This window comes from Phalaenopsis equestris, unplaced genomic scaffold, assembly GCF_001263595.1.
Source record: "Phalaenopsis equestris unplaced genomic scaffold, ASM126359v1 Scaffold225493, whole genome shotgun sequence".
Lineage (NCBI taxonomy): Eukaryota > Viridiplantae > Streptophyta > Magnoliopsida > Asparagales > Orchidaceae > Phalaenopsis > Phalaenopsis equestris.
The window spans coordinates 34,057-61,605 of NW_018243536.1; the positions used below are offsets into that span (position 1 = coordinate 34,057).

The 27,549-nt window shown below is 33.1% G+C and overlaps 1 protein-coding gene across 1 annotated transcript; it reads left to right on the plus strand.

The window, feature by feature from the left end:
- Positions 1-17,851: 17,851 nt before the first annotated feature.
- On the plus strand, positions 17,852-23,844 carry LOC110037828 (oleoyl-acyl carrier protein thioesterase 1, chloroplastic-like). Its single transcript, XM_020742553.1, has 5 exons — positions 17,852-17,971; positions 18,157-18,582; positions 20,876-21,009; positions 21,091-21,204; positions 23,724-23,844. The coding sequence occupies exons 1-5, from the start codon at positions 17,852-17,854 to the stop codon at positions 23,731-23,733; spliced, it is 804 nt and encodes a 267-aa protein (XP_020598212.1). The 3' UTR covers positions 23,734-23,844.
- Positions 23,845-27,549: the final 3,705 nt, after the last annotated feature.

Below are 27,549 nucleotides of genomic sequence, written 5' to 3' on the forward strand. Positions count from 1 at the left end.
GGATTTGAGGCGATTTAGAGGCTCAAAGACTTCGGATTTCATCTTCTCTAGTAAGAACTACACTTTAAACCAAAACTTTTTTATTTTCACCAAGGATATATCTCACATTGCATGGATCAGAAAGTATGAATATTGAGAAATTTTTGAGAAAATCCTTTGGTGATGAACTCCTATATAGTGATTTGAAGTTTAAAATGTTTTACATTTTTTATTTTTGGAATTTTAGATTATTTGGATTTTTCAAAATTTTCTAGATTTTTTATGGCACCTAGATCGAGCAAAAGGAAAGTAGAATATGAAAAACAAAAATTTGTTAGATTTAGAGCCAGTGCTCAATTTCATAGTTTGCAAAAAATAAGAAAGTAATTCAGGACCAAGGTTTTAAAAATCCAGGAGGAGAAGTTGAATGTTTGATTATTGCTCGTCAATGAGAAAACTTCTGCTATTTTACTGCTGATGCGATAGCTGGGATTGTAATGGAATTTTATGCCAACGTTCCTGAAGCTTCTAATGATTATGTATTTGTTCATGGAAAAAGGGTAGAATTTACTCTAAAGAATATAAATGAGTTTTATTCTGTAGAAGATGTGTATAGATGCCAATATCATTCTTTTTCTATTATAGATCAGGCTTTAGATGAAGTTATTTCTCTTCTGACTAGTGAGAAAGAGGCTTGGAAAATAAAAACTGGAGTTAAAGTTAACTTTCCCTGTACTAGTTTAAATGCAGTATCTAAGGCTTGAAATTATTTTATTTCTGGAAGAATGATTCTGACGAACCGTCATAGTGAGGTGACCAAAGATAGAGCCATCCTGAACTATTGTATTTAGCAAGTTATGGACATATATGTGGGCTATATCATTTATATGAACATTTGATCTATTGCTCTGAAGAGAATTCTAGTGGATTGTCACACCCTGCTCTTATTTACACACTTTAGTGAGCAGGTAGGAGTTGATTTTAGACCTAATGAGGAGAGGATTGAGCCTCAGAGACCTATTGGGCCTGCTAACTTCAAGACATATGAATCTCATGTTGACTGGAGATCTGGCAGTAAGGCTAGAGATATTCCTTCTACTTCTAGGGATTTAGTGAGCCTACTTCAAGTGACCCCAACAATAGGGAGTTGTTGGACCAGATGATGATTCAACTGGGAGATATTTTTAGGATGGATCATAGGATGCAAAATATGGAAGCTAGAAATGCTCACATTGATGATTTGATTCGGCAAAAATTTGAGTATTATGCTGCTTATGATGATGCTTTAGTTAGATACCTGAGGGGAGAACATTCAATTCAGTTCCTTGTTCACTCTGTGTTTATTGTTCACCTTGTGTTTACTTCATATCAGCAGTAGAATTTGGATGTAGATGAAGACAAAGATGATATTGACTAGTGATCTTTTTGGTTGTTTTTTTGTGTTTGTACTGTGTGATTGTATTATTTGTGTTGTGATGTTGTTTATACTTTGTTTGTTATGTTATGTGAAACTGTAATGGAAACTGTAATGTTCATAATATGGAAGACTGTTATCATTTTTAGAATTTAGTTTAGTTCTGTTGTTATTTTCAGCACTTTGTTATGTTTGGTGATGAGCTCTTTCTCAGCAAATTTTATACGTATTATGTGCAATTTAATGTTTTTAGCCTTGTAGTTTTCATTTTAGCACCTGCAGTATTTTCTAATTTTAAAAAGCTTGCTAAATGAATATTTGGTTCTTCCAAAAGTGACATTCCATACTGATTGTTATGCACCATTTAGATGATAACAAGCTTCAGTTCAAAGGAATTGGCAGGAGTATGAATACAAAGATGTATTTTATATACAATAGAACCAACATAATCTCTTAAGGGTCAACACATGTTAGTAGGTCCATGATTATTTGGTACATTATGTTGTCTATGATCATCAAAATTATTTTGAGGTATATCAGTCATCTCTCCTAGAATTTGTTGAAGTCTTTTTAATATTCTAATTTTTTTATTAGTTCTCTGTAACTTGGGGTTGTAAGGTTTAAGGTCAGATGATCTTGAACTACGTATACACTAACTAGATTTAACTAGCAACATGTCCCTATGCAAAAGGGGATAACATACAATTCAACTAAAAGCACACAAAGACAAAATAAACTTTTAACAAATAAATTAATAAATCAACAACAAACAACAAGAATTATGCAAAAATTAAAAGAAAATAAAGATACACATTCACAATAAAACAAGCATTAAACAAGATATTTTCGGGTTTTATAAACAAACCAATATAAACACAAGAAAAGTGAACACTATGATTTTCAAGTCTAAGACCTAAAAGTTCAACTAAAATTTTTTTGATTTAAATTTATTGTTGATGCACCAAAATATATGCATTTTTAGACTTATATTTTATACACATTTTTTGTGATATTGTGCTTTAAAGGAATGCATTTTTTATGTTTTGTTGCAGGTTGATGATTTTTAGGATTTGAAACAAAAAGGATGAAATTTGGTGTTAAAATGAGATTTTGGAAAAATTACTCAGCGCTGACGGTGCCAAACTTGGTGTCAACAACGCCATTTGATAGAGTACACAAAATTAAATTCGGGCCACGGGCATCGACGACACCAAAGTCGGTGCTGGGTGAAATTCTAGAAGATTTGATGAATTTGGACGCTTTTTGAAGAGTTATTGGAGGAACCTCTTAGAAAACTGACATTATGCTTTATTTAGACCAAAAAATTCTCAGAAAAATTGGTAGTTAGAGGGGGCTAGAGTGTAATTGAGTTTACTTAAGTGTTCTATTATTTAGTGTGGTGAGTCTAAGTATGATTTTCACCTTAGAGTTGTTAAGAGAGGGAGAGATGTGAGAGTTTTCTTCTTCCATACATCTTTAAAGAGAAATCAAGAGTCTTGTAAAGAAAGAAAAATTTCAAGAGAGGCTATAAGGGATTTGCTTTGAGAAAGAGTTACAGCTAAGTGGTGTTTGTTTATTATTGTTGTGTAAACTTTCTTTTATTTATGAAATTCATATTTTGTTGTATCTTACTCATGAGGTTTGATTAGTTTTCTTTAACTTTTTCCATACTCTGAGATATGGTGAAATGAAGTGAAATATGAATGAAGAGATATGGTGAAATGAAGAGATAATATGAATGTGCCAATATTAAATTATAAAATAAATTTTAATGATTTTTCAACTCCAAACTTAATTTACTTTTCGATCTGGCCAATTGAATTATTAAAATATGTTGTGAAACATATGATTCAGAAAATAGAGTATGAGTTCTACAATAGAGTAAGGATCACATTTGATTCCATGAAGGAGAACATTGTTTATGGAGTTATGTGCAAAGAAATAGGGAAATATTCTCTGTTGGGTGATTGAATTATTAAAATAGGAGCCGCTATTCTCCTAGCCATATGAGTGAACTACTCCAAACTTTCACTTTTCAATATATAAGAGTGAAAGTTTTATTCAGCGTCGATACTTAGTTTTATTTGAAATATCTCTGAGATATGGTGAAATGAAGAGATAATATGAATGTGCCAATATTAAATTATAAAATAAATTTTAATGATTTTTCAACTCCAAACTTAATTTACTTTTCGATCTGGCCAATTGAATTATTAAAATATGTTGTGAAACATATGATTCAGAAAATAGAGTATGAGTTCTACAATAGAGTAAGGATCACATTTGATTCCATGAAGGAGAACATTGTTTATGGAGTTATGTGCAAAGAAATAGGGAAATATTCTTTGTTGGGTGTAGAATTGGAGAACCTTTAAGGTGATAGACTAAAATCTTCAATTCAGTCATAATGTTTAAAAACTGAAGCGAGAGCTAGCCTTCAGGTGAAGGAAAGTGGGAGCTCTAGAGTAGGAGCCGCTATTCTCCTAGCCATGAATTTAGGGACTAAACACTGAGATTAGCCAATGATTTTCTATACACTGTATCAGGGTAGAGAATTAAAATTGTTTGGTACAATACATATTATGAACATTTATCTCATCTCATTTTACCATAGCCTCATTGTAGTGGGAAGGATGCTTTTTCACATAAGAATCTCTGTTACATAAATATAATTAATATATTAGTATTTAGTGTTTTAAATTTTGCATATTTGATATGTTAGTCGTTTAGAAATTTAACTTTGATTACATCTCAACAATTAAAATTAGTGACAGTGATTTCAATTGACTTTCTATGAATTTCTTAGCAAATTTGTCATTTCCAATTTAAACCTTCCCCATAGGATCGATATTTGGGGCTTAAATAGAAAGTTCATTATTACTTGATAATGATACATATACTTGCATAGAATCCAAAAATTAGTTGATTATATTTAATTAAATTTTACACAATCTATCACAACAAAAAATCAGATCACTATTCTTCAAGTTTTTAACAACTAATTTTATAGTTATTGAGTTCGTCGTTATTCTAAAATTTTAAGTTTGCAAATTCTAATATGAATACATAAAGCCAACTTTTCAGAACACAACAGAACTGGTTTTCTTATATTCATAATATGTTCAATACATACAACATAACCACATAGACATCATTTAGATGTTCATACAATAAAGACAACAAAAACAACACACTAAGACTTGATATAAATATGATAGGCACACCACATGGAATCACATAACACTAAAATAAAAATATCTATTTAAAAAATTTTTTTAGGACACTCTTGATCAGTACTGATATTCTCCATTCCACTCACCAAACAACTTTGATCGTAGCAATGGTACAAAGAAGCAAGAGGAAATCCCTTAGCAAATTTATCGTCGATCCACTTGTTGGTGCTATACATAGTTACTTGACTCTCTTGGAAACAAGCCAAACTATTGAATTGCAGTTTCAACTGCTAATCGATATTCTTGTATTGGTGGAACAATATTTCAAACTATATATGCAAAAGAGAAATCTCACCTTCAATTTTCTCAAGTTTGTCCATGAGGCGGTCCAAACTTAAAGCAAGATATTCATGGAAGTAGGTCTGAGCATCCTTATGCACCAACTTTTTTTCCTTAAATATCCCATTGTCATTGCTCTCCATGAGCTCTCAAATCTCTTTAGAATACTTTGGAATGTCATAAGGATACTTCAAATCGCATCTTAGGCAGTTTTATATAGAGGAAGAAGAAAAGAAACCAATTTTTTGGCGGTTTTAAGGAGTTATTCAAACTGTGGCGCTAAAGCGTCATATGCCAAACCAATATACTCAAGTCTCAAATTTCATTCTTCCACTTTTCAAGTCCTTTAATATAATAATGTTTTGTGCAAATAAATTTGTATAAGATGTACAATCAGATATATAACTCATCACAATAATAATTCAAATCTAAATCACACTGATAACTATGAGTTGCCTCCCACAAAGCACTAAGTTTAACGCCACCAGCCTGACATAACCAATGTTTTACTTAGGTTTGACCCAACATTAGGATCTCTTCAAATGCAGGACCCTCTTCACTCATGCAAGCTTTTAATATATGTCCATTTACCTTAATTACTCTCCAAGTTTTTTGGATCTTCAATATCAACAGCTCCACTTACCACAATAAATGGTCTTGACCACATGGATTTAAGTTTTATTGAAAATAATTTTAATCTCAAATTATAATGCAATACTTCTTGCCAGGCTCAAAATACTTTTTCAAAATTTTTTTGGTCATGCCTAAATTTTGTTTTCTCCTTACAAATTTTGGCATTCTCATAAGCTTCATTTCTTAATTTATCAAACTCATTTAATTGTAGTAACCACTTATCTCTAGCATCTTTCACTTTATAACTAAACACTTTAATTACCAATAAGCTCTATGTTCCAATTAAACTGGCAATTGACATGCTTTTCCGTATATGAGCCTATATGGTGTCACTCCTATAAGTGTTTTTTAAGCAGCCCTATAGGCCCTCAAGTCTAACAGAACAATCAGTCATTTTAGGATTTATCATTTTTTTTAATATTCTTTTAAATTCTTGATTAGATACTTCTTCTAAACCACTAGTCTAAGGATGATAAGCTGTGATAATATGATGTCTAATCCCAAATTTTTTAGTTAATGTTTCAATCATTCTATTCCTGAAATGACTTCCCCCATCTGTAATGATAACTCGTGACATTCCAAATCTTGTAAAAATATTCTTTCTTTAAAATTTTGCTACAGTTTGACATCACAACGAGGTAAAGCAACTGCTTCAATCCATTTAGAAACATAATCCCAAGCTATTAAAATATAAATCTTTTCAAAAGATGGTACAAATGGTCCCATGAAATCTAATCCCCAAACATCAAAGATTTCAACCTCAAGAGTAAAATTTAGGGGCATTTCATCTCTTCTCAAAATATTTCTACTCTCTGACATTGATCACAAATTTTTATATAATTATTAACATATCTAAATAATGTAGGCCAATAAAATCCGGATTGTAAAATCTTAAATGCAGTTTTATCGACTCCAAAATGTCCCCCAAAATCTGATTTATGACATTTTTGAATAATTTCATGAGTTTCTTCTAATGGTACACATCTTCAAATTATTAAGTCCTTACAGTCTTTATATAAATAAGGGTCATCTTAATAGTAAAAATTAAATCATAAATGAACTTTTTAATTTGATGGTTATCTAATCCGTAAGGTAAAATATTACTAACCAAGTAGGTTATGAAATAAACATACCATGGAATTTATCATTTATTAATCCCATATAATTGTTCACTAGGAAAATTCTCATTAATTTCATCATTTAAATCTTACTTATTTTCTTGTTCAAGCCTTAATAAATGATCAGTTATTTGACTATCAGTACTTGATGCGGGTAGATTTAGTGTGTTAATTTTGCAATATTACAAAATACACATGACAGATATAATAATAATAATGCAACGTAATCCCAACAAAAATAATTTTAATAAAAAAAGTGTATCTTTTAAACTCTTTTAAATTGCCAAATCCCCTTTAAAAATAACTCAAGTATACGTATCGCTCAAGTATCAAAGTGCTCTAATGGAGTCCTAGATATCGATCCCATAGGGAAGTTGGAAATGCCTATACGTAAATTATTAAAATTATAATTACATTTTAAACTACAAAAAAAATAAAGTGCGAAGTTTGAATTTTAATTATTAAAGTTAATGCTATTTAAAATTTAGTTGAAAGACAAAGTTAACTAAACTAGAAATTAAACTTTCAAAAGTAAAATTACAAAAACTAAATGAAATTTTTGTTGACGAAAAGTTAAAATTTAAGAAAGAATCATTCTCCTTTACAATGAGTATATGGATTGTGAAGAAATTAAAATCATTTGAAAATATATAAATAAACTGTTTTATGCCAAATAGGAGCAATCCCGTTCTTTACCCTTTTCTGAGTGTTAAAAGAAATATTGACTAATCCAGAGTTTGGTCTCTAATTCTGTGGTTAGCATGGGAGGATACCAGCTGCCACGCTAGAGCTCCCACTACTCCCTCCTCTGAAGGCTAACAATCTCGCATTAATTTCCAATTGATTGGAACAAAATGGGTATTTTAATTTGTCACCTTAAAATCTCTAATTCTGCATCCAACAAAGTATATTTCTCTATTTATTAGCACTCAATTCCATGGATGACATACTCTCTCATGAAATCAAATGTTATTCTCCCCATGTTGTAGAAATCATAGCCCCTTCCAGAATGTATGTTTCTCAACACATTTTAGCATTTCAATTGGTCAGATCATAAGGTAAATGAAGATCGCAGTTCAAATCATCACAAATTATTAACATTTAAAATCATAGAAAATAAAAACACAAAACCATATCTCAAAGTAGGGAGAAGGATAAAGAAGACTACTCAGAATTCATGAGAATGATACGACGAAACACAAGTTTTATAAATAAAAATAAGCTTACAAAACAAAAAAAATAAAAGACACAATTTATCTCACAATCTTTCCCAAGAAAATCCCTAGAAGTTCTCTTCAAGCCTTTCTCTCCTTACAAGCATTCTCAATTCGCCCTTAGAAGTGTAATGAAGAAGAAATCTCTCACCTTCTCTCTCCTCTTACAACCCTAGAAGAAAATCTCCAAGACTCTCTATCTCTTCCCCTTGCCTTTCATGCCACCCCCTTTCACGTCACACCCAACTCCTTGAAGTCTTCTTCTTTTATTAAGGGTTGCCTCCTATTAAAAGGAATTCAAAATTCCCTTAAAAATTCAACTCTTTTGAATTTAAAAGATGTATCATTTGATCCAAGAGACATAACCCTTCATAAAAGAACCTTCTAAAGTGTCTAGAGTAACATGGAATCAGAGGTATGTTGTTTTCTTGGAAGCTTTTCTGAGGTATGTTGTTTTCAGTAGTATCTAAAATTTCATAATTTTCTTGAACATAATTTGAATTCCCAGTAATCATTTCATTTGATTCATCTTCCAAATCTCTTTCGGTCTCAGATTCTTGATCTTTCTCTTCTGAAACGACTTCATCTTTTTGATCCAATATGACTTTACATCTATTTTGAAAATGATTAACAATCATATCATCAATGATATTCATTATATAACATTTTCCATCGGGATACTTCATTATTTTAAGCACATTAAATGTAACTTCCTGATCATTCACTCTCTTTATTAATTCCCCTTTTTGCACATCTATCATTTCTTGTTCGGTAGTAAGGAAAAGTCTTCCCAAAATAATATGAATTTTTGTATCTTCTTTCATATCTAATACGATAAAATCAACAGGGAAGATAAATTTATCCAATTTAACTGGCAGTTCTTCTATAACCCCTTTAGGATAAGTCATAGATCGATCCGCTAATTGTAGGGTTACAGTAGTGGGAAAAATATCTCCGAAGCCTAACCTCTTGAATATAGATAATGGTATGATTTTAATGCTTGCTCCTAAATCACATAAAGCTTTTCCACAAATTTTTTCTCCAATTGCACAAAGTATGGTAAAGCTACTAGGATCCTTAAGTTTTCTTGGAAGCTTTTCTGAGTTATTGTACTACATTCTTCACTAAGTGCATTGGCCTCATGATCTACAAACTTCCTCTTTTTTTTAGAAGTTCTTCCATAAATTTGGCATAACTTGGCATCTGTTCTAAAACCTCAGCAAAATGGATATTAATTGTAAGCTTCTTGAATATTTCAAAAAGTTTTGAAATTTATGGATCTAATTTTTACTGTTAAGTCTTTGAGGAAAAGGTGGTGGAGGACTTTCTAAATTAATCTTAGTTAGAGAGTTAGGTTTTTCTGCTTCCTTAGGAATAATCTCTTCAGGTCTCTCTATTTCTTCAACTTCTCTCTCAACTTCAATCTCTTTTTGAACTCCAACATTTAATTCCTTTCCACTCCTTAGTTGGACCTCTTTAGCTTACTCTGGTTCTTTATTTTTGTCTTTAGGATTGATCTCTACATTACTAGGAAGTGTTCCCTGAGGCCTATTTCAAAGTGTATTAGCAATTTTTCCTAGTTGATTCTCTAGGAGTATAAGTACGTCTAAATTTGGCACTACCCTGTTTGTTCCAATTTCTAAGTTCATTAGCAATTTTCCCCTATTCATTCTCTAGAAGTATAAGTTAGTCTAAATTTGGCACTAACCTATTTTTTCCAATATCCCAATTGGTTTACTTGAGCATTTCCTCATTGTTGACTTCCACCATTAGGATTGTTGTTCCAATTGAAATTAGGATGATTTTTCCAAACTAGGTTGTAATGATTGGAATATGAGTTATTGGGTCTATTGATAGCATTTATAGTTTTCAATGAAGTATGAGAATCAATCACTTGTCCTAATTAATTTTCTTTAACCATTTGGGGTGTTGGAGAAATGTTCATTCCAATTTGGTATATCTTCTTAGATAATGTAGCAACTTGACTTGCAATCATTGAAATAACATTGTTATCATGAATACTTGCTACTTTCTTAAGATTTACCCTATCATAAGCCATTGAAAATTATTTGTAGTCATTTCCTCAATTAATGAATAAGCTTCATTAAAGGGTTTAGACATTAATGAACCTCCAGCAGCAACATCTATAATAGATCTAAGGGATCCTACTAACCCATTATAAAAAGTTTGAATGATTAACTAATCACATGATGTGGACACTTTTGAAGGAGTTCCTTAAATCTTTCCCAAGCTTCATATATAGACTCTCCTTCATACCGAGTAAAAAAAATAATTAAAAAATATCATTTCTAAGCTTCGCAATTTTTGAAGGTGGAAAATACTTAATCCAAAATTTTTTGAGATAAATCTCCCTAAGTTCTAATAGATCTAGGTACTAACAAATTTAACCTCATATTAGCTTTATCCCTTAATGAAAAAGGTACAAAGTCTAAGTCTAAAGACATCATTTGATGCATGATCATAATATTTTTTATATGAAAGGATTTATGATGTTGACACCACTACTTGAAGATTTTAATCCCCAGCAACGGTGCCAAGAACTTGATCTGATGAAAAGTAAGTTTTCAATTATATCTTTAAATAGTAGGGATTCTACGCAATTATATGTATTATTATCAAGTAATATAAGGCTTTCTGATTAATCCATGAATATCAATCCCTCGGAGATCAAGGTTAATCACGACGGCTTTCAAGAGAAGTTCTAGTCTAAAATAACTCGCCCTAGCATGGAAGGTTGATAAAGGTTTGGTTTTGATTATATCTTAAAATTATCACTACTATATTACTTCTACTCTTGAACTAAAATACTTAGTGAAAATCATAAAGTGGGGTTTAATATATTAAAAGTACCCTTCCTCATGCAATAAAATTAGTGACATATGTAAAACTTAAACAAGTAGTGAGAGAGATTTTGACAAATAAAAGTAATTACATTCCTTACCCTCAGTCAAGTAACATAAAGAACATTGGCTAATTCATAGTTTAAGAACCATAAAGACTGGTTAGGCATGAGAGATACTAGCTCTCACTCTAGAGTCCCCTCATCCCCTCACGTGAAGGCTAACATCTAGTATTAAGAACTAAAACTAAGAGCCAAATTGGGGGCTTTAGTCTGTCACTCTAAAGTCCTCTAATTCTACACCCATCAAAGATTATTTTCCTATTTATTTGCACTCAACCATATGGCTCATCCATACAATCTCATATGATTCTACCACAATTGATTGAGACAACACCATCAAAGATCTTACATATTCTCACAATGGATTTTAACATACAAGTTGATCAAGTTTACATGTAAATGAAACAAAATAAAAACATCACAATATATTCTCACTCTACTCAATTCTATATCCTACACATACATACTAATTCATTATAAGAGGAAAGAGTAAAGTGAACTACTCACTATACATGAAGAAACAACAATAACTTTTCATTGAACATAATTTGAAACCATACAAACAAAGTTCTATATTCAAATAAAAAAAAATAAAAATACTTATCTTTGATGGAAATCAAACTCTCCTTGTATAGCAAAAGCAATATCCTTACAATCCTCTCTAAGAACAAAGTGAAAAGAAAAGAAGAAATCTTTCGCTCTCTTTCTCTCTCACCTTGTCGCCCCACTCGGAGCTCTCGCCCAAGACTTCTTATTATTCTCCAAGCTTTCTTATGCTCTTCCAATTAGTTCAAGAGTGCCTTTGAAAAACATTTCTAAGCCTTATTTATAATTTCCCAAGAGGTGCTTAAGTGTCTCTCAAAAGTGTCCATATTCAATGAATCTTACAAATGGTGCCTCAAGTGCTTCTTCAAAAGTCTTCAAAATCCTCCTTCTAACCACCCCAAATCCTTCTCTAATTCCCTTTTAAATTTCCAACAAATTTCCTAAGAGATACACGAGCACCACTTCAAAAAATTGTCTAAATTTGATGTATATTCAAGAAGATATGTTGAAAACTGTCACCAGCGCTTAACCATCAATTTTGGGCGCTTAAGTGCCTTCCTCTCTATCTGGTGGCACCTAAGCACCATGTTCGGGCACTTAAGAACCAGGCACTAGCACTTAAGTGCCCGGTTTTTGCCCCCATGGCTCCAGTGTGCCCCGGTTCGACCCAGTTTGCTCTTGTTTACTCTATTTTAGTCCATTTTTGTTCCGTTTACTTCAGTCACTCTAAATTCTTCAATTTGATGTTCCTACAACCAAAAACACAAGAAAACACACCTTTAAAGTGCAATATTATTATAAATTATAGCATGAAAAATAATACATTTTTAGGAACATCAATACGCCATCATATTTAAATGTAGCACAAAGTTCTATAAAACAGGCTAAATGTAAATTGGGATCCTCAGATGGTGTTCTTCTAAACTGATTATTTTGTAGTATTTATACAATTGAAGGTTTAAGTTCAAATGAGTTAGCCCCTACACCCAGGAGTTTGAATACTTAAATGAATTTCATCTACTGTAGGGTTCACATAATCCCTTAAAAGTTTTTTTAAATTATGATGTTCATTTTCATCAGATTGAATTTCAATATTATTTTGCGATGTGTTAGCCATTTCTTGAGAATGATGAAGTTTTCCTTATTTTTGAATTTTTCTAATAGTTCAATCCAATTGAGAATTGTAAGGCATTAAATCTTTAGATCCAGAACTACGCATAAACAATGTAAAAATTGTAGAAAATAAAATAACACACTAAAAAAGAAAAAATATATTTTTTTGAATTTTTAATTTTAAATTTAATTTTGGTCTTTTGAATTTTTCAATTTTTTTTTTAATTTTCTAATTTTTTAAAATCTACAATTCAAATAAAATTATAAGTCAACAAGTTTTTTCGCACTTTCCAGCAACGGCGCCAAAAACTTGATTCGGTCTGCATCTACTTATATTTTTAATATTCTTTATTTTTCCAGAAAATATGTTTCAAATTATATCTAGCGGCTAGTGTAAACAAATGTAATGATTTATAATAGATTTTACACCAGGGGTACTACGCAAGTATACGCATCGTTTCAATAATATAGGATTTTCCTTGAAAACCTCAGTATTGATCCCACGAGGAATGTGGTAACTCTTAAAATTGACTTACCAAAATTCTATTTAAATTGTAAATTAAAAAGATAAAAGATTTAAAACGATATGCTTACTAAAAATTACTACTAAAGAGCTAAAAAAAAGTAACAACTACATGTAATAGCTTACCAAACTATAACAACGAGTTTGTATATTATGGCAAACTCTTCCTTTTGCAAAGAGATTTTAATCTATGAAGGATTCAAATAATTTAAGACAAAATTGAAGTATTGTAACGAATAGAAGCATATCTTATTCTTTACTCCTCTCGTTGCTAACAAATAACATTAGCTAACTTAAGACTGATTCCTTAATATTTCAATTCTGCATCAGAACTATCTAGCCTCTCTCCTCTTGATGTCCCTAAGCCTATGCCACCATGATGGCTAAATTCCAATGTAAGGGTACTAAACCTTAAGCCGAATTGAAAAGAATCTAGCCTGTCAATCTAGAACTAACCAATTCTACACCCATCAAAACTTATCCCCTATTTATTTACACTTTCCCTTAGATGATCACAATGGCTCTGCCTAAAGGTATCTACTAATTATGTGAAATCATAGCTCTCTTAGGTCATTATGTTTTTTAACAGATTTTAACCTCACAAGTGGTAAGTAAATGAAGGTTCGGTGAAAATACCATCACAATTTTTAAATATAAAAAGAAATGTTTAAATCATTCTCATCCCACAAGATTAAGTCTCACATGTAAGGAGAAAAAAATGGAACTACTCATATTTCATGGAGATTAAACAAAAACAAAACATTTGCATTGAAATTCAAGTCTTACAACAAAAACTTAACACAAGTACAAAATACCTTATGTCTTCTCCCCAAGTAAACTTTTGGAGTTTCCTTTAAGCAGTCTCCAAACTTCTTCACACTAAAACACACTCACACTTACACTTGAATACAAATTATGAAAACCATAATTCAATATTGCCCCCAATTGAAGTTTTGAGGCTCCAAAAGGTCTCTAAATTCAGCCAAATTCTTCTCATTTTATAAAAAATAGAAAATAATAACCAAGGGTTGCTTCAAACACCCCTCCAAATTTTACAAAATTTAATGTATCTTCTTGAAAAGTAGTTAATGTTGCTATATGGCCAGTCTAAGGCTCTATAGCGTCCATCTTCGCTCGTCTATGGCGCTATAGTGCCAAGGGGTGGCGCGATAGCGCCACACCAAATTCTTTAATTTTGCTCCATTTTCCCCTCATTTTTTCCAAATGTTCATCCCATGTCAATGAAACAAAAACATGCAAAATACATTCCTTTAAAGTACAATATTATTAAAAATGTACATAAAAGCCTAATAAAATATGCACTAAAACAAGTTATTTTTAGGTGGATCATCCAACTAGGGAGCTTGTTTGCCACTCAGTAGAAGTGGGGTTTTGTTAAAAATAACCGTGAAGAATATGAAGCTTTGATTGTCGGGCTGCGTATCACCTATGAAAAGGGAATTTGGAACCTCAGACTCACAGTTGGTCGTGGGCTAGATAAATGGAGAATTTCAAGCGAGCGATGCAATGATAGTAAAATATATGAACAAGATAAAAATAAAAATTAGGAAGTTTGCCAACTTTAAAATTGAGCACATCAATCTAGAAGAGAATCAAGTAGCTGATCTCCTCTCTAATTGTATTCACTTGGGGGAAGGAACATCTTAGAATCCGGCCTGACCAAACATCGAGTAACGTGAAATAATGGAGATGGAAACTGAAAAAGTGAAGAACTGGATGGATCCTTACACCCATTACTCAATGAATGAGAAATTTTTTGAAAAATTTGTTGTTTCAGGAGGGTCAAATTCAAAGGAGCTTAATATCTCATGATTGAAGTAAGGCTTTTTTGAAAGTCATCCACTTCCATTTACTTGAGGTGTGTAAGGGAAAATGGGGTGGAATATATTCTTTGGGAAATGCACTCCAATGACTGCGGATCTCACTCAAGTGGGGAAGACCTTGTCGCACAAGATTCAGCGGCAATAAAAATTTTATCTGATACTTCACAAAGATACATATGAGTTTTTTAGGAGGAGAGAATAGTGTCAAAAGTATGCTTCATTGAAATATAGCTAGCTCACAAGCTTCAATCAATTGTCAGTCTGCGACCCTTCGTTGTCTGGGGCCTTGATATCCTTGGGCCTTTTTTGTCGTTGAAGGCCCAACACAAATTTCTTTTTGTCGCTATTGATTACTTTTTAAAGTAGATTGAAGCCAAGTTGCCACACTGAATGAAAGCCATGTTGTCAGTTGAATACAACCATCATAGTTAATGGGTTGTGATAGCTTCAACATTCGATGAAGAAAACCTAATCAACTGGCACAAATTAAATAACAAAGGGATAATGTAAGCACTCAACTTGATAGAAGATAATTGAGCATAGTCAGCCTCCAACATGAAGAAATCAAGAGACGCATTGCACACTACTACAATCGGCACATCTGAGAGAAAGCCTTTGCCCCCAAAGATCTCATTCTGAAAAAAGCCAACCTAGCTACACGAGGACAAGTGGTCAGCAAATGGACCAAACCTGGACGAGACTATTCATTGTCCACTGGTGGATAACCCTAGGAGCTTATAACTTAAAGACATGCGCATGAAAAGAAGTCCTGCGCACGTGGAGCGAGGACGACTTATAACATTTTTTTCATTAAATTTTTTTTTATCAAAATTAATAAAAACAGTTTCGCTCCATGGCTTGTACATTTTTTGTAAACGTAATAAAAGCTTCTAAGCTAATTCTATGTATAAATTTCAGGTTTGACTAACACTTGGGGAACTGAGAATTCCCAATGACCAAAACATGTCCTACACTTGAAAAATCTATGCTGAGTAGAAAAATCAATAACAACATAAGATATTTGATCAATAGAATTTTTTTTTTAAGTTTGACAATGGTGCAAGGCACTAGATTGGCATTTATCTTGAAGCTTAACTGGTAACGGTGACTAACTTTTGACCGATAAGCCCCAATAAAATGACTGAACGCCCAACATAATAAAATCTTCTCTCCTAGCTCAACACAATTTTATCCCCAGAGATGGTTCCCTCACTCATCAACGATAAGATCCACACTTAGTGGCGTGCAAAATCATCATGACGGTGAGTCTCGACGATTACCCTTCCTCACCCCGCTCCTTCTCCTCCTCAAAGGTAGCGACAATATCAACACCTGACGAAAGATGAGGCTCAACCGAGGCAAGTGCTTAATAGAGCAAATATATATGGAGGGTATAAGACTTGAGCCTAGTGGTTGATGCAAATCAAAACTGACAAAAAGTTCTCAAAACTGAACACTTCACCATGCATAACATCGCAAGCAATCGAGCAGTAAAGGTAAAACGACAAGTACACAAAACCTAAAAAAGTTTTCATTATAAGAAAATCTGTATATAAGTTTTTTCTCCATGAATACACAGTTCAATCAAATTTAGCCGAGCAAAATTCTTTCCTAAGTAAAGATAAAAAAAAAAGAGAAAAAAGTCTTAGAAGTTGTCGATCTATCGTTGATGCCACCTCCTTCTTTCGTCGCTCCAATGGACTGTTCGTTGCTGTCCTCTGGGTCGAAAAGGAGGGTGACAAACTGCTTCATGTTAGCCCACTTGCAGTCGACCAAACCCCCTTTAATATAGCTACAGGTGGCCAAGGAGATGCTTGCTTGAAGTTTCTTGGAGGGCCCCTCGATGTGCTCCTTAGCCACCATCTTGGTCATTGTCGTCTACAAGTTCGCATTCTCTTTCTCTTGGGCTGACATGGTCTCTTCGTGATCCTTTCCTTCATCTCCCGAATCTGAGTTGAGAACTTCAACCTTTTTTCAGTTTGAATGACCCCTTGCTTTGCATTAAATGTTACATTATATATTACATTAAAAGTCATAAATTGCTTAAATACTAAAAAATAACACAAAAACTATAATTAAAAAAAATAATATTATTGTAATATATGTCTTCATGTCCAAACAAGGAAGCCTCTTGGAGAATTTTCTTTCCAAAACTAATCTCTATTCTTTGTAGTTATCTGAAGTGGACTCCTCATAGTTCTCGACTCATTTAAAAAAGTCTCAATCATCAAGCGTTTCGTTTATGAGACCCATAAAATTTTCTCCCATAGCTAAACCATATATTTTCGTTCGACTTACCATATAATTCTAATGTATTTACTTGTTAAACACCTAAAACTACCACACGCCTTCAAACCACACACTCATGTAAGACATTTTCCAAGAATTATAAGTAACAACAAATGCTAAATAAAGATGGATTAACCATGCAATATATTCCAAGGACATCCTCCCCATCCAACAACATAAATTTGTAAAGGATCATATCATGATCACAACGACAACAACAAATCAGAACATAATCTAAGAAGATCATACCACGATCACAGAAAGATATGAAGACATAAAGATCATACCACAATCATAAAAAGGCAAAAATAACTACGAGCCAATCCAAACTGAACGAATTCCTTCACACCAGCCCAACTTTCTGTCATGCATCACATAAGTATTCGAGCTAACATCAAATGCTCAAGAAAATAAAAAAAACCCAAATTTCACAACAACAGCTCAAAACAAAAAATTCCAATGTAAATCATCCAAAAACTCACAACCTAAGCTATTCACATGAAGCAATGAGAGTAAAGTAGAGAGAGTGAGAATGACGGAGGATAATTTAGAATTTGAGGTATCTCTTTAGTGTAGTCAGAAGAGAAATAAGCGAGACCAACATTAAAGAACGACCACAACATTGCATAAAGAGAACAAAACTCGCATCATAAAATTTTGCCCTATTTGATCGTATATTGGGGATAAAGACAAGGAAAAGTGAAAATGAGATTGGTTAAAATCCGAAGAGAAAAATCTCTATCATGGAGCTCTCGACGGATCACTCTCCCTATCAATATGCCACAATTGGGAGCCAGCAGCACCAACGCCGCACTCATGCCACACAGGCCAAACTAACTGAAGGTATATTGCACCCCACTGCTGTGCCTAAAACCAGCTAAATGACAACTCAACCAAACTGGGAATAGAACCCAAGCAGGCAGCCGCAAATCAGTGGCATTTTCGTAGTTTGAGAGTTTTTTTTTCAGGTCGAGGCGCCAATTTTCTTCTCGGTCCCATTGATCTGGCCAGCTATATATAGTAGTCAGATTGCCATATTCGTCTGTAGGAAGATAGAAGCAGGGAGGGAGGGCACGCTGCCGCCTTTTCGCACAGTGGTCCGGCGTGGAGCCTTAGGGGTTCGATTCTCGGAGCTTGGAAGATGCTACTGAACTGCGCCGCCATGAGCCCAACCGTTGTTCGGGACGCTCCGGCAGTCGCGCAATGCCGGCGACGAGAGCCCTCTGTTGCCGCACCAATTCGGCGGGGGGAGTCTGCCCTAGCGGCCTTACGCTCCTGCCGGGTGGGTCCTGTGGCAGTCGGCTTACCGGCGCGGGAGACTGAGCAGGGCGGTGGAAAGGGTTTTGCAGAGCGGTTGAGGCTGGGGAGGCTTGAAGAGGATGGGTTTTCGTTCAAACAGAGCATCATTGTTCGTTCCTATGAGGTGGGGATTAATAAGAGGGCAACCGTTCAAACCATCGCCAATGTCCTCCAGGTCCCCTCCAATGCTCCTTTTCTGTGTAGTTTTTTTCAACGAGTCTGGATCTCTGAATTGGTTTTGGGTTCCGTTGCTTCATGCTTTCATTTCCAGGATGCATTGAATTTTCTAATTTGGTGAACTCATTTCTGATTTGGATGAAGTTGGTTCTTTTTTAATTTTACTTTTTAGCTTCACTTTTGCTGCTTGTTTCGCTTTTCATCATTGCATATTTTACCGGAGACAGAGTTGGATTTCCTCCACTCTCTTTCGGTCTGAAGTTCAAGTTTGTGGCCTTGGAATTTGTTTGGTGGCTCTTTTTTTTTTTTTTGGATTGCATTTATGTTTTTTTTGCATTTTGTATTATTTAAATTTTAAATTTTAAATTTTAAATTTTTAACTTCGATTTGTCTAATCCTGTTATCCTTTATTGTTGTTATCCATGGCTTAACTCCTTAAAATTTGGATTAACTAAACATATGAGGCAGGGTCCATTTGGGATGGTAGCAGCTGCATGCAAAATCAATGTGGGATTGTGATTGTTTTTTACAGTTTAATTTACATGTTGCTGCCTTCTTCTTTGCTACAACTTTGTTGCTATTTTTCTTAAATTTTACTTGGTGAGAAAGAGCTTTTCACCATTGTGGACTAAAAAAGTCAGCTGTCATCCAACTTGTTTTTGAAAGGAAAATGCCTATAATGCTACAATAATTGTTAAAAGGAATGCTTTTACCACAATGATTTTACAGTTCGTTTATTCACTGTTATTGCCATCCCAAACAATCTAATTGTGTGAATAGTAGTATATATATTTTTCATTATTGTGGTTGTGTTAGATTTTTCTAAAATCTAGAAAATCGGACAACTAGCGGATCTTCCCATCATAAAAACTTTGAAAAAAACAACCAAAAGAAAAAAATATAGTTTAAAAGTAAATGTGTGTAGAGACTAACTCAAAAACACCCTAGAGGTTCTAATATTGTGAAATTAAAAGTGCTTGATGGTATAACTATATAGTTTGCTAGAGTAAGTTTTGTATCAAATTTAAAGAAGAATTTAATATTTTTAAGCAATATTATTATCACAACATACAAATTCTGTGGTAATATTGACATTTGACACTCATAAGGTCTTGAAGAGCCTATTAATTGGCTTAAATCAAACAGAGTTAGGGGACTCTACATTGTTGCATGTTGATCTATTGTTTTTAACAAATATTGTGGCAACCTGCCATGGAACGAAAATGATTTTAAGAATATGACATAAAATATAAAAATGTGAGAGTTGTTGTGAACTTAATTGTTGATGATTTTGAAAGTGTTGGAAAAATAAGGTTTCTATCAAGTAGAACTTCCAAAGTATTGATGGGCATTGTATACTAGGGAAAAATCAAAATAAAAGAGCAACATGATAATTACAAAGTTTGGCCAGTTAGCTTCCAATGGATTGAGGTAGCACAAAGTTTTGGAATTATTTTATTCATAATTATTATGCTTGTACTTTGAAAATTTTGACTTCAAATGGGAGAATATAATCTATTTATTTTTTAATTATTTTAGATAATATTTAATTATAGTTTTTAAATGTTAAGGGCCATCACAACATTCTAATTAGTGGATACCAAAAAGCCCTAAATTGAAGCTATCATAAAATGTAGAATGGGGGCTACAAAAATATTTAATGGTGGTTGGTAATTAATCTTAGAAAGCGAAGATTTCACTATATAAACTCACATAATCTTCATTTGTACAACATTCACAAGAAAAAGTAATAAAGAGATGGGAAGAATAGAAAAAGAGAAGAGGGGTGTCATCGAAGAATGAAAAGAAGAAGCCTTCAGGGTACTTCTTCTTCAAGAAAGAAATTTTCTTTTAACCACACAATGTGGTATCCTTGTCTCTATCTAATTTTATATGATGTGTAATTTTTCATGCATTTTTTTTTTGAAGTTTAATGGGTTATTTGATCTATTTGAGGCTATGATTACTTACAGGGGTGGGTCCACTTACAATTCAATGCAAGCAATTTCACACCCTTAAGATTATTTTTCTTGCCTTCTTTAAAATGTAATTTCTTTTAATATTATAGGATTCTCTATTTTATTTTGCCACCTCAATAAATTAATATTTCCAAAAGTAAGGACAAAAATTAACTTTTTATTTTCTTACCCTCAAAAGAGAGGTTGGTTCTGCTTTACTTACTTGAGCCGTATATATATTCTCTGCTAGTCATTTTATGGTCTTTACAGAGGAAAATTTAAATTTTCTTTTCGGACCAAAGTTGTATTTATGTTCTTACAAAATCAATGTAGGATGTTGGTTGCAATCATTTACAAAGTGTTGGGTTTTCTAATGATGGTTTTGTCCCAACCACCATCATGAGAGAACTTCGTCTTATGTGGGTATTTTCTCGGATGCACATTGAAATATACGAGTATCCTAAATGGTAGGCAGTTGGGTTTTATCAAACTTGACTTACTGGTTCTTTGTTCTATGTTTTGAAGCTATTATGTATACTTTGTTTTAGGGGTGATGTTATTGAGATTGAAAGTTGGTTCCAAGGAGTAAGAAGAGTTGGCAATAGGCGTGATTGGATTCTCAAAGATTTGGATACTGGTTTGGTTATTGGCAGAGCTACAAGGTACTTCACCCAATAAATCTAACATTTTGTGACCTTTTTATACTTCAGTCATATCTTGAGTTTACAAACAGTGAGATAATTGGTCAAATTAAACAATTTTGGGCATGGATTTATTTCAATGTTCATGGAATAAAACGGTTCAAGCTCTTAAGCCTATGGATGTTAAGCTCATGATCGTTTATTTTAATATGGATTACGTGATCGACATGCATTAACCTTTTATGGTAAAGGATTCATGATGGTCAATCATGAATTTCTTGGTTAGAATGTGGGTTAATGGAATGGAAGAACATTTTTCAAATGAATCAGCCTTGTTTTTGCGGTATTACCCACCACCTTCCCGAGTAGTTCACATCACAAAGATTATCTATTGAAATATGATACAGTAGGGAAGAAACTTTATTATAGAAAAAAAAAGTTGTTCCTTTAAGTTCGTTTTGATGCACACTCTTTGATGCAGTAGAATACTGTCAAGTTAATGATATTTATTGTAGAATCCAAGACATTGGTGTGGATAAAAAGATAGTCATCTTCGCAAGCATTCCATGACTAGAATATTTTTTATGTTTTAATACAAATGTTGAAATTTTATTTTGTTATTTCCTTAGTATTCTCTTTTTCTTTTATTTGGTTATGTCAATTTTGCAAGGGTGAGAAAAGAGAAATAAGTCGTATGTATGTTTTACCACTTTACATTTAAAATTTAATGCTACTCATCAATTATCTTATGAGAAGTAGCATTAATGTCATTTTGATCATTTGGAGGTAACTTTGTGATATCGTTCTAGGGCTCCTAAAAGATTTTTTGGGAGTGGATTTAGAGGAGGGGAGGTTGTAGAATAACAAATAAATGATAGTATGCGAGGGCTTGGAGGAGGATAAACAATGAGATCTGCTATTGAACAATAGATTTACGTTGTTTGACGGCTGTTCCTGTGAGACTAACGACAAAAATGGCATGGTGCGGGCAGCTTGGAGGATCAAAGCTTGTTCTTGAGGAAGATACAAACACTACTTGCAAAAGAAAGAAGATACAACATTTCTAAAGCAGAAATTAAGATAATACGATCTCCATAGTACTCAAACAGAGTAAAGTCTTACTCCTGAAAACAATAACACAAATTGTTTCCTAGTAGAAAATAACCTAATTTGAAATAAAAAAATCGGAAATAAAAAAATAATAAATAATTGAATGGAAAAAAATCAAAAAGGAAAGAAATATGCTAAAAATAAGAAATTTTGAGTTTCTTTGTCGGTTGAACTGTAGCTGAATTGCGGCTTATCTCACGATCTAGCGTTCTGCTGTCCTTGGTCCGTGGAATTGAGGAGTTCCGCAAAGCAGATGCTCTATATCATTCTCTTGGGCTGGGAGAAGCTTCTTCTTCTATCGAAAGAGCTGGTTCCCACTATCGGATATTTTTTATCCATAAAGCGTCTAATGAGATATCTAAATATAATCCAAAAGGGTATATTTAATTGACATAAAGTTTTCTGTCAACTAAGACTGACTTAAAGGTGTCACATTTGACAAATATCCAACCTAGATCTATAAGGGTCTCTTAGACGACGTAATCCATGGTTGCCGATAATGATTCTTATGCCAGGTTGGGTCGATTGTCTCATTTGACTCAATAGATCAGAGACTATGATGACCCATGACGACAAACCTATGGGATCTTGTTTTAGTTTATCACTCTTTACATTAAGCTCAAGGTAATAAATTTTATAATTTAAATCCTAAAATTGTTGCTATTATATGTTGAATGTTCAGTGCTTAATGACTAATCTTAATTGAAAGTGCTCTCCCATTATTGGCTTCGGTAATTAACCATAGGAACTTGTTCCCATGAAAAACCTTGAACTATAGAGCCAAATGTCCTAGTGTTTTATCTATAATTCAATCTATCTTCTTAAAATTTGACCCGGAATGCTGAATACGAAGCTTTCAACAACGACGAGAGTTCGAGACACGAATTTTCATAGCCCAAGAGGTAAACCATAAATCTATGTTAAATTTGCACGGAGAAGCTATTTATGTGATTATTGCATCTCTACGGCTCTCCATGGCTCCCTTGTCTCCATGGCTCCCTTGTAATGACCAAAATGCCCTTGATGTGCCTGATCTAAACACTATTGTGTGACTAACATTAAATTTTTTATGTAAAAATGTTAAAATTTGCATGCAACAAATTTATATTCCTTCACGATCACAACATTTAACGCTAGCTCATAAACTGACTGGAAAATAATAAAAATTGTTTCCAACATTTACATGAAAATGTAAAAGTATGATAATCGTGGAAATACATAGTGCGGTAGGTCATTCATTTAGCCTCACTAATGTCCTCCATACTTAATTAAAATTTATTTAGTTGCTTTTCTTTAATGCATAATTTTTTTGCCAGAGGAATGTTGGATGTTTCATACTTGCAGTGAACTGTTAAAGATATTATTATTATTATTATTATTATTTTAAGTTTTTACTATTATTCAAGTTATTTATTGCTTTGCTGCTACAGGTCAGGATAAATGACTACTTTAGGAATATTTGTATTTCAGTTCCACTTTTGTTGATGGTCATAATAAGTAATGTTGTCAGTAGTGGTTGATTAAACCAGAAAATGGCAGAATAATCTACTATGCGGCATTCTCATCAAATCTTCCTATTCCTGTTCTATTTTAAAGATATCTTCACAGTGCTTGAGCTTCATTTGCTTAACTATTTTTTACCTAGGAAATTTACATATGTATTACACAGTTCTCACATATTTTTGAGGTGATATCAAAGATTTGTTGCACGGTTAATATGAGTGTTTTGGTGTTAGATGCAATACATAAGAATTGTGTGCTATGTATGTAAATGCCCCATTTTTACTTTTGTCTTTTCTATACAAAAATGAGATTGAAAATAATTATCTGTCACAGATAATGGCTATTTTTAATGTTGAGTTTCTCTGCTTCTTACATTTGGTTTATGTTTGATGATCATAGCAAATTGGTCATGATGAATCAAGGCACTAGGAAACTTCAGCGAGTAAGTGATGAAATGGAGAAGGAATATCTTGTTTTTTGTCAGCAAACGCCCAGGTAATATTTGTTGGATTTCTTTTTTCATTCTGTTTACTTCGGCTCAATGTTAGGCAATTCATTTTCTTTTTTAAATGCAAAGAATTTTTTTGAGGTAAAATACTTATTCATTTCATTAACACTTAGGCTTATAAGGAGTATTTCAATATTTACAAATAAATTCCTAGATTTCCTCTACTTACAAATAGAACTTGATACAAATCTCAATACTCCCCCTCAAGATGGGCAAACGATATCCACAAAGCCCATCTTGTCACACGACCTAGACAAATCTAATGAGCTAAATCCTTTATTGAGGCAGTCAGCCACTGGCTCTCAAGTGGCAACATGACTCAGCTCCAATAAATTGTTATTTAGCTTTTCCTTGATGAAGAACGTATCAATCTCCGCATGTTTGGTTCTATCATGTTTCACCGGGTTGTTGGCGATCCTGATCGCTTACCTTTTTTCGCACAACTTCATTATAACTCCTTGATTCACTTTGAGCTCTACTAACAATGCTCTCAGCTGCATCACCTTAACAACTACTAATACCATGACCGTATACGCTGTCTCTGTTGTTGACCTCACTACTAATGACTGTTTCTTACTCTTCCAAGTGGCCAAGTTGCCCCCCTAAAAAAATGCAATATCTAGGTGTGGACTTCATGTCATCCATACAACTCGTCCAGTCAGAGTCTCAATAGCTCTCAATGCTTACATTTCATTTCTTTCTGAAGATCAAGATCAACCTCTTTCCCGGTGTACTCTTTAGGTACCTCAGAATCTGATATAATGTATCCATGCGACCCTTCCTTGTATCATGCATGTAGCGAGTCACCACACTTATTGCAAATTATAAGTCGGGACTAGTGTGACTCAGATGAGACGGCCCACCAACCTCTGGTACCTCTCGTGATCAACTGACCCTCTTGCCTTTGGGCTCAACTTTCCCTTCTGATCAATTGGTGAAATTGTAGGCTTGCATCCCAACGTGCTTGTCTTTTTGGGCAAGTCTAGCACATACTTTCTTGGAGATAGAACAATCCCCTCTACTTCACAAGCCACATCAATTTTAAGAAGTATCTAAGCTGATTCTGATCCCTCACCTCAAAATCTTTGCCCAAACATGCCTTCATCTGAGCATTCTCTCCCTCATCATCCCAAGTGACAATCATATCGTCCAAATACACGGCAAGAATAGTAACTAATCTCCATGTTGTTGAAAGAATATTATGTGGTCAGTATTCATTTGTTGATAACCCATGCCTACCATTGCTTTCCAGAACCTGTCAAACAAAGCATGAGGTTTGTTTCAAACCATACAGTGACTTTCTCAATGTACATACCTTGTCCACTGTTTGGTTCGTGTCGAAGCCTGGGGTATCTCCATGCACATCCCCTCTAGGAGATCTTCATGAAGAAACACATTTTGAAACAGTCTCGATTGAGTTAAGGATTTACTTTTCATTTAAAAATATTAAATTACTTTCAATCATTAAATCCATTTATTTTACTTTTTGTATAATACAAAAAGGCGAAATAATTTAAATCATAAAACAATCATTTTATTTTTTGGTTATTTTTGTTCAATCATAAAAATGTTTTTAAGCTTTTATAAAATAACTGAGCCTGCTGTCAAGTAGTATGCCCATCTCTCGATGCGATGTATTAGTTGTGGTGCTGTGTTCGATTGATTAAACTACTAGACATATGGAATTTGTTCGGTCATATTTTTCAAAATTAAAACACTATTTTTAAAAATCAAAATTATATATTTATACTAAATTAAAATTATTTTAAAAAAAAAGTTGATCGACAGAGTGCTCTGGTCATAACTATTATTTTGTGGTGTCATTTGATATCAAAATCACGTGGACAGAGGACTCATGTCACGTTCTTACTGACATGCAATAATTTTAATTGTGAATATATTTATACATTTGAAATGACATCCGCTCTTTGTGAGCTGAAGTCAATAAAAAAAGTGTTAGTCTTGACGAACTATTATAGATGGTGGGTGAAATTTGCTTTTAACTTCTAGATGATATAATTTGGCTTTACATATTAGTTGAAATCTTAGATCAACACGACCATCATAAGAGATTTGAACATTTAAAACTTTTATATTTGAATGGGGGGCATTTAGTTTTGTAAGTTTAGACTTTTAGAATATAAGTCATATCGACTTCTATCCTTATAAGTAGGAGAATCAGATTAGGTGGTTTGAACTTCTAGATTTTCTTCTTTAGAATTTGAATATTTCTCTCAAAGTTACCATACTCCTCAATTTCAGTTCTTGTGAGGAGAAAGATTGGACTAGTGGAGTGATTTGGATGTAAATTCTTATTTCAAGATTTGAACACTTATTAGGGCTTTACTAGATTCGTCAACTCCCGTCCTTACAAATAGGAGGATCAAACTAGTTAAGTGGAACTTACGACCCTATCCTAAAGACAAGGTGGCCTGATTAGCGCGGGCAGCATTCTAGAACCTAATTTGTGAGCATTCAATATGTTTGGTTGGAGCACATGCGGGACTTTAACTTCCATATGTTTAAGCTATTTTAGTTAGAGCATTTAGTGCCTTAAAACAATTCATATAATTTTAAAACATGAATTGAATCAAAGAGCTCACATACAAATCTTCATTTTTAGCTTAATAAAATACTATCTTTTGTTCAATTGTAAATGTCTTGTGAATCAGGTAGCCGGGCTTTCAAATCCAACTTAACTCCTAAATTCGGGGTATTTGAATTTCAATTTAAGTTTAGCCTTGTGAATTTTGTTACTTTGAATTTAAATTAGGCTAAGCCTCGAATGTATTAAGTTATGTTTGAAAGTATAAATAATTATTATATGGGTCAATTCAAATAATTCAAACCTAAGAGTTTGGATTTGAAATTTTAAACTTTTTTTTTTGGTTAATTTTAACCCTAAGCTCTTAATAGTGAAAGCTCAACTTTGGGTTAATTTAACCATTGAGAATTAAACTTAAAAATTCACATTGACTTTGATTTAAAATTTTAAAATTTCAAGTTTGAATAGTCCAAAAATTGTTATCATCTTTAAAATTCATAAGAGCCTAAAATTTAAAAGTCCGAATTTTAAAATATTTTAAAGTCGTGGAGATTTTAAATCTCAAAAGCACGAGGCTTTACTTTTAAAATACCAAGAGCCAACATTTCAAAAGCTCAAATTTTCAATTTTTTTAAATTTCAAATGATTCATATTTTATTTTATTTTATTTTATAAGCCAAAAAGTTCCAATATTTTCTAA

Bases quoted from the DNA above. Each gene is read 5' to 3' on its own strand.
- LOC110037828 (XM_020742553.1), top strand. From the start codon at position 17,852: ATGGAGCTCTCGACGGATCACTCTCCCTATCAATATGCCACAATTGGG. The intron at 17,972-18,156 runs GTGCCTAAAACC...ATTCGTCTGTAG, and splicing joins GTATATTGCACCCCACTGCT to GAAGATAGAAGCAGGGAGGG. The intron at 21,010-21,090 runs GTAGGCAGTTGG...ACTTTGTTTTAG, and splicing joins ATATACGAGTATCCTAAATG to GGGTGATGTTATTGAGATTG.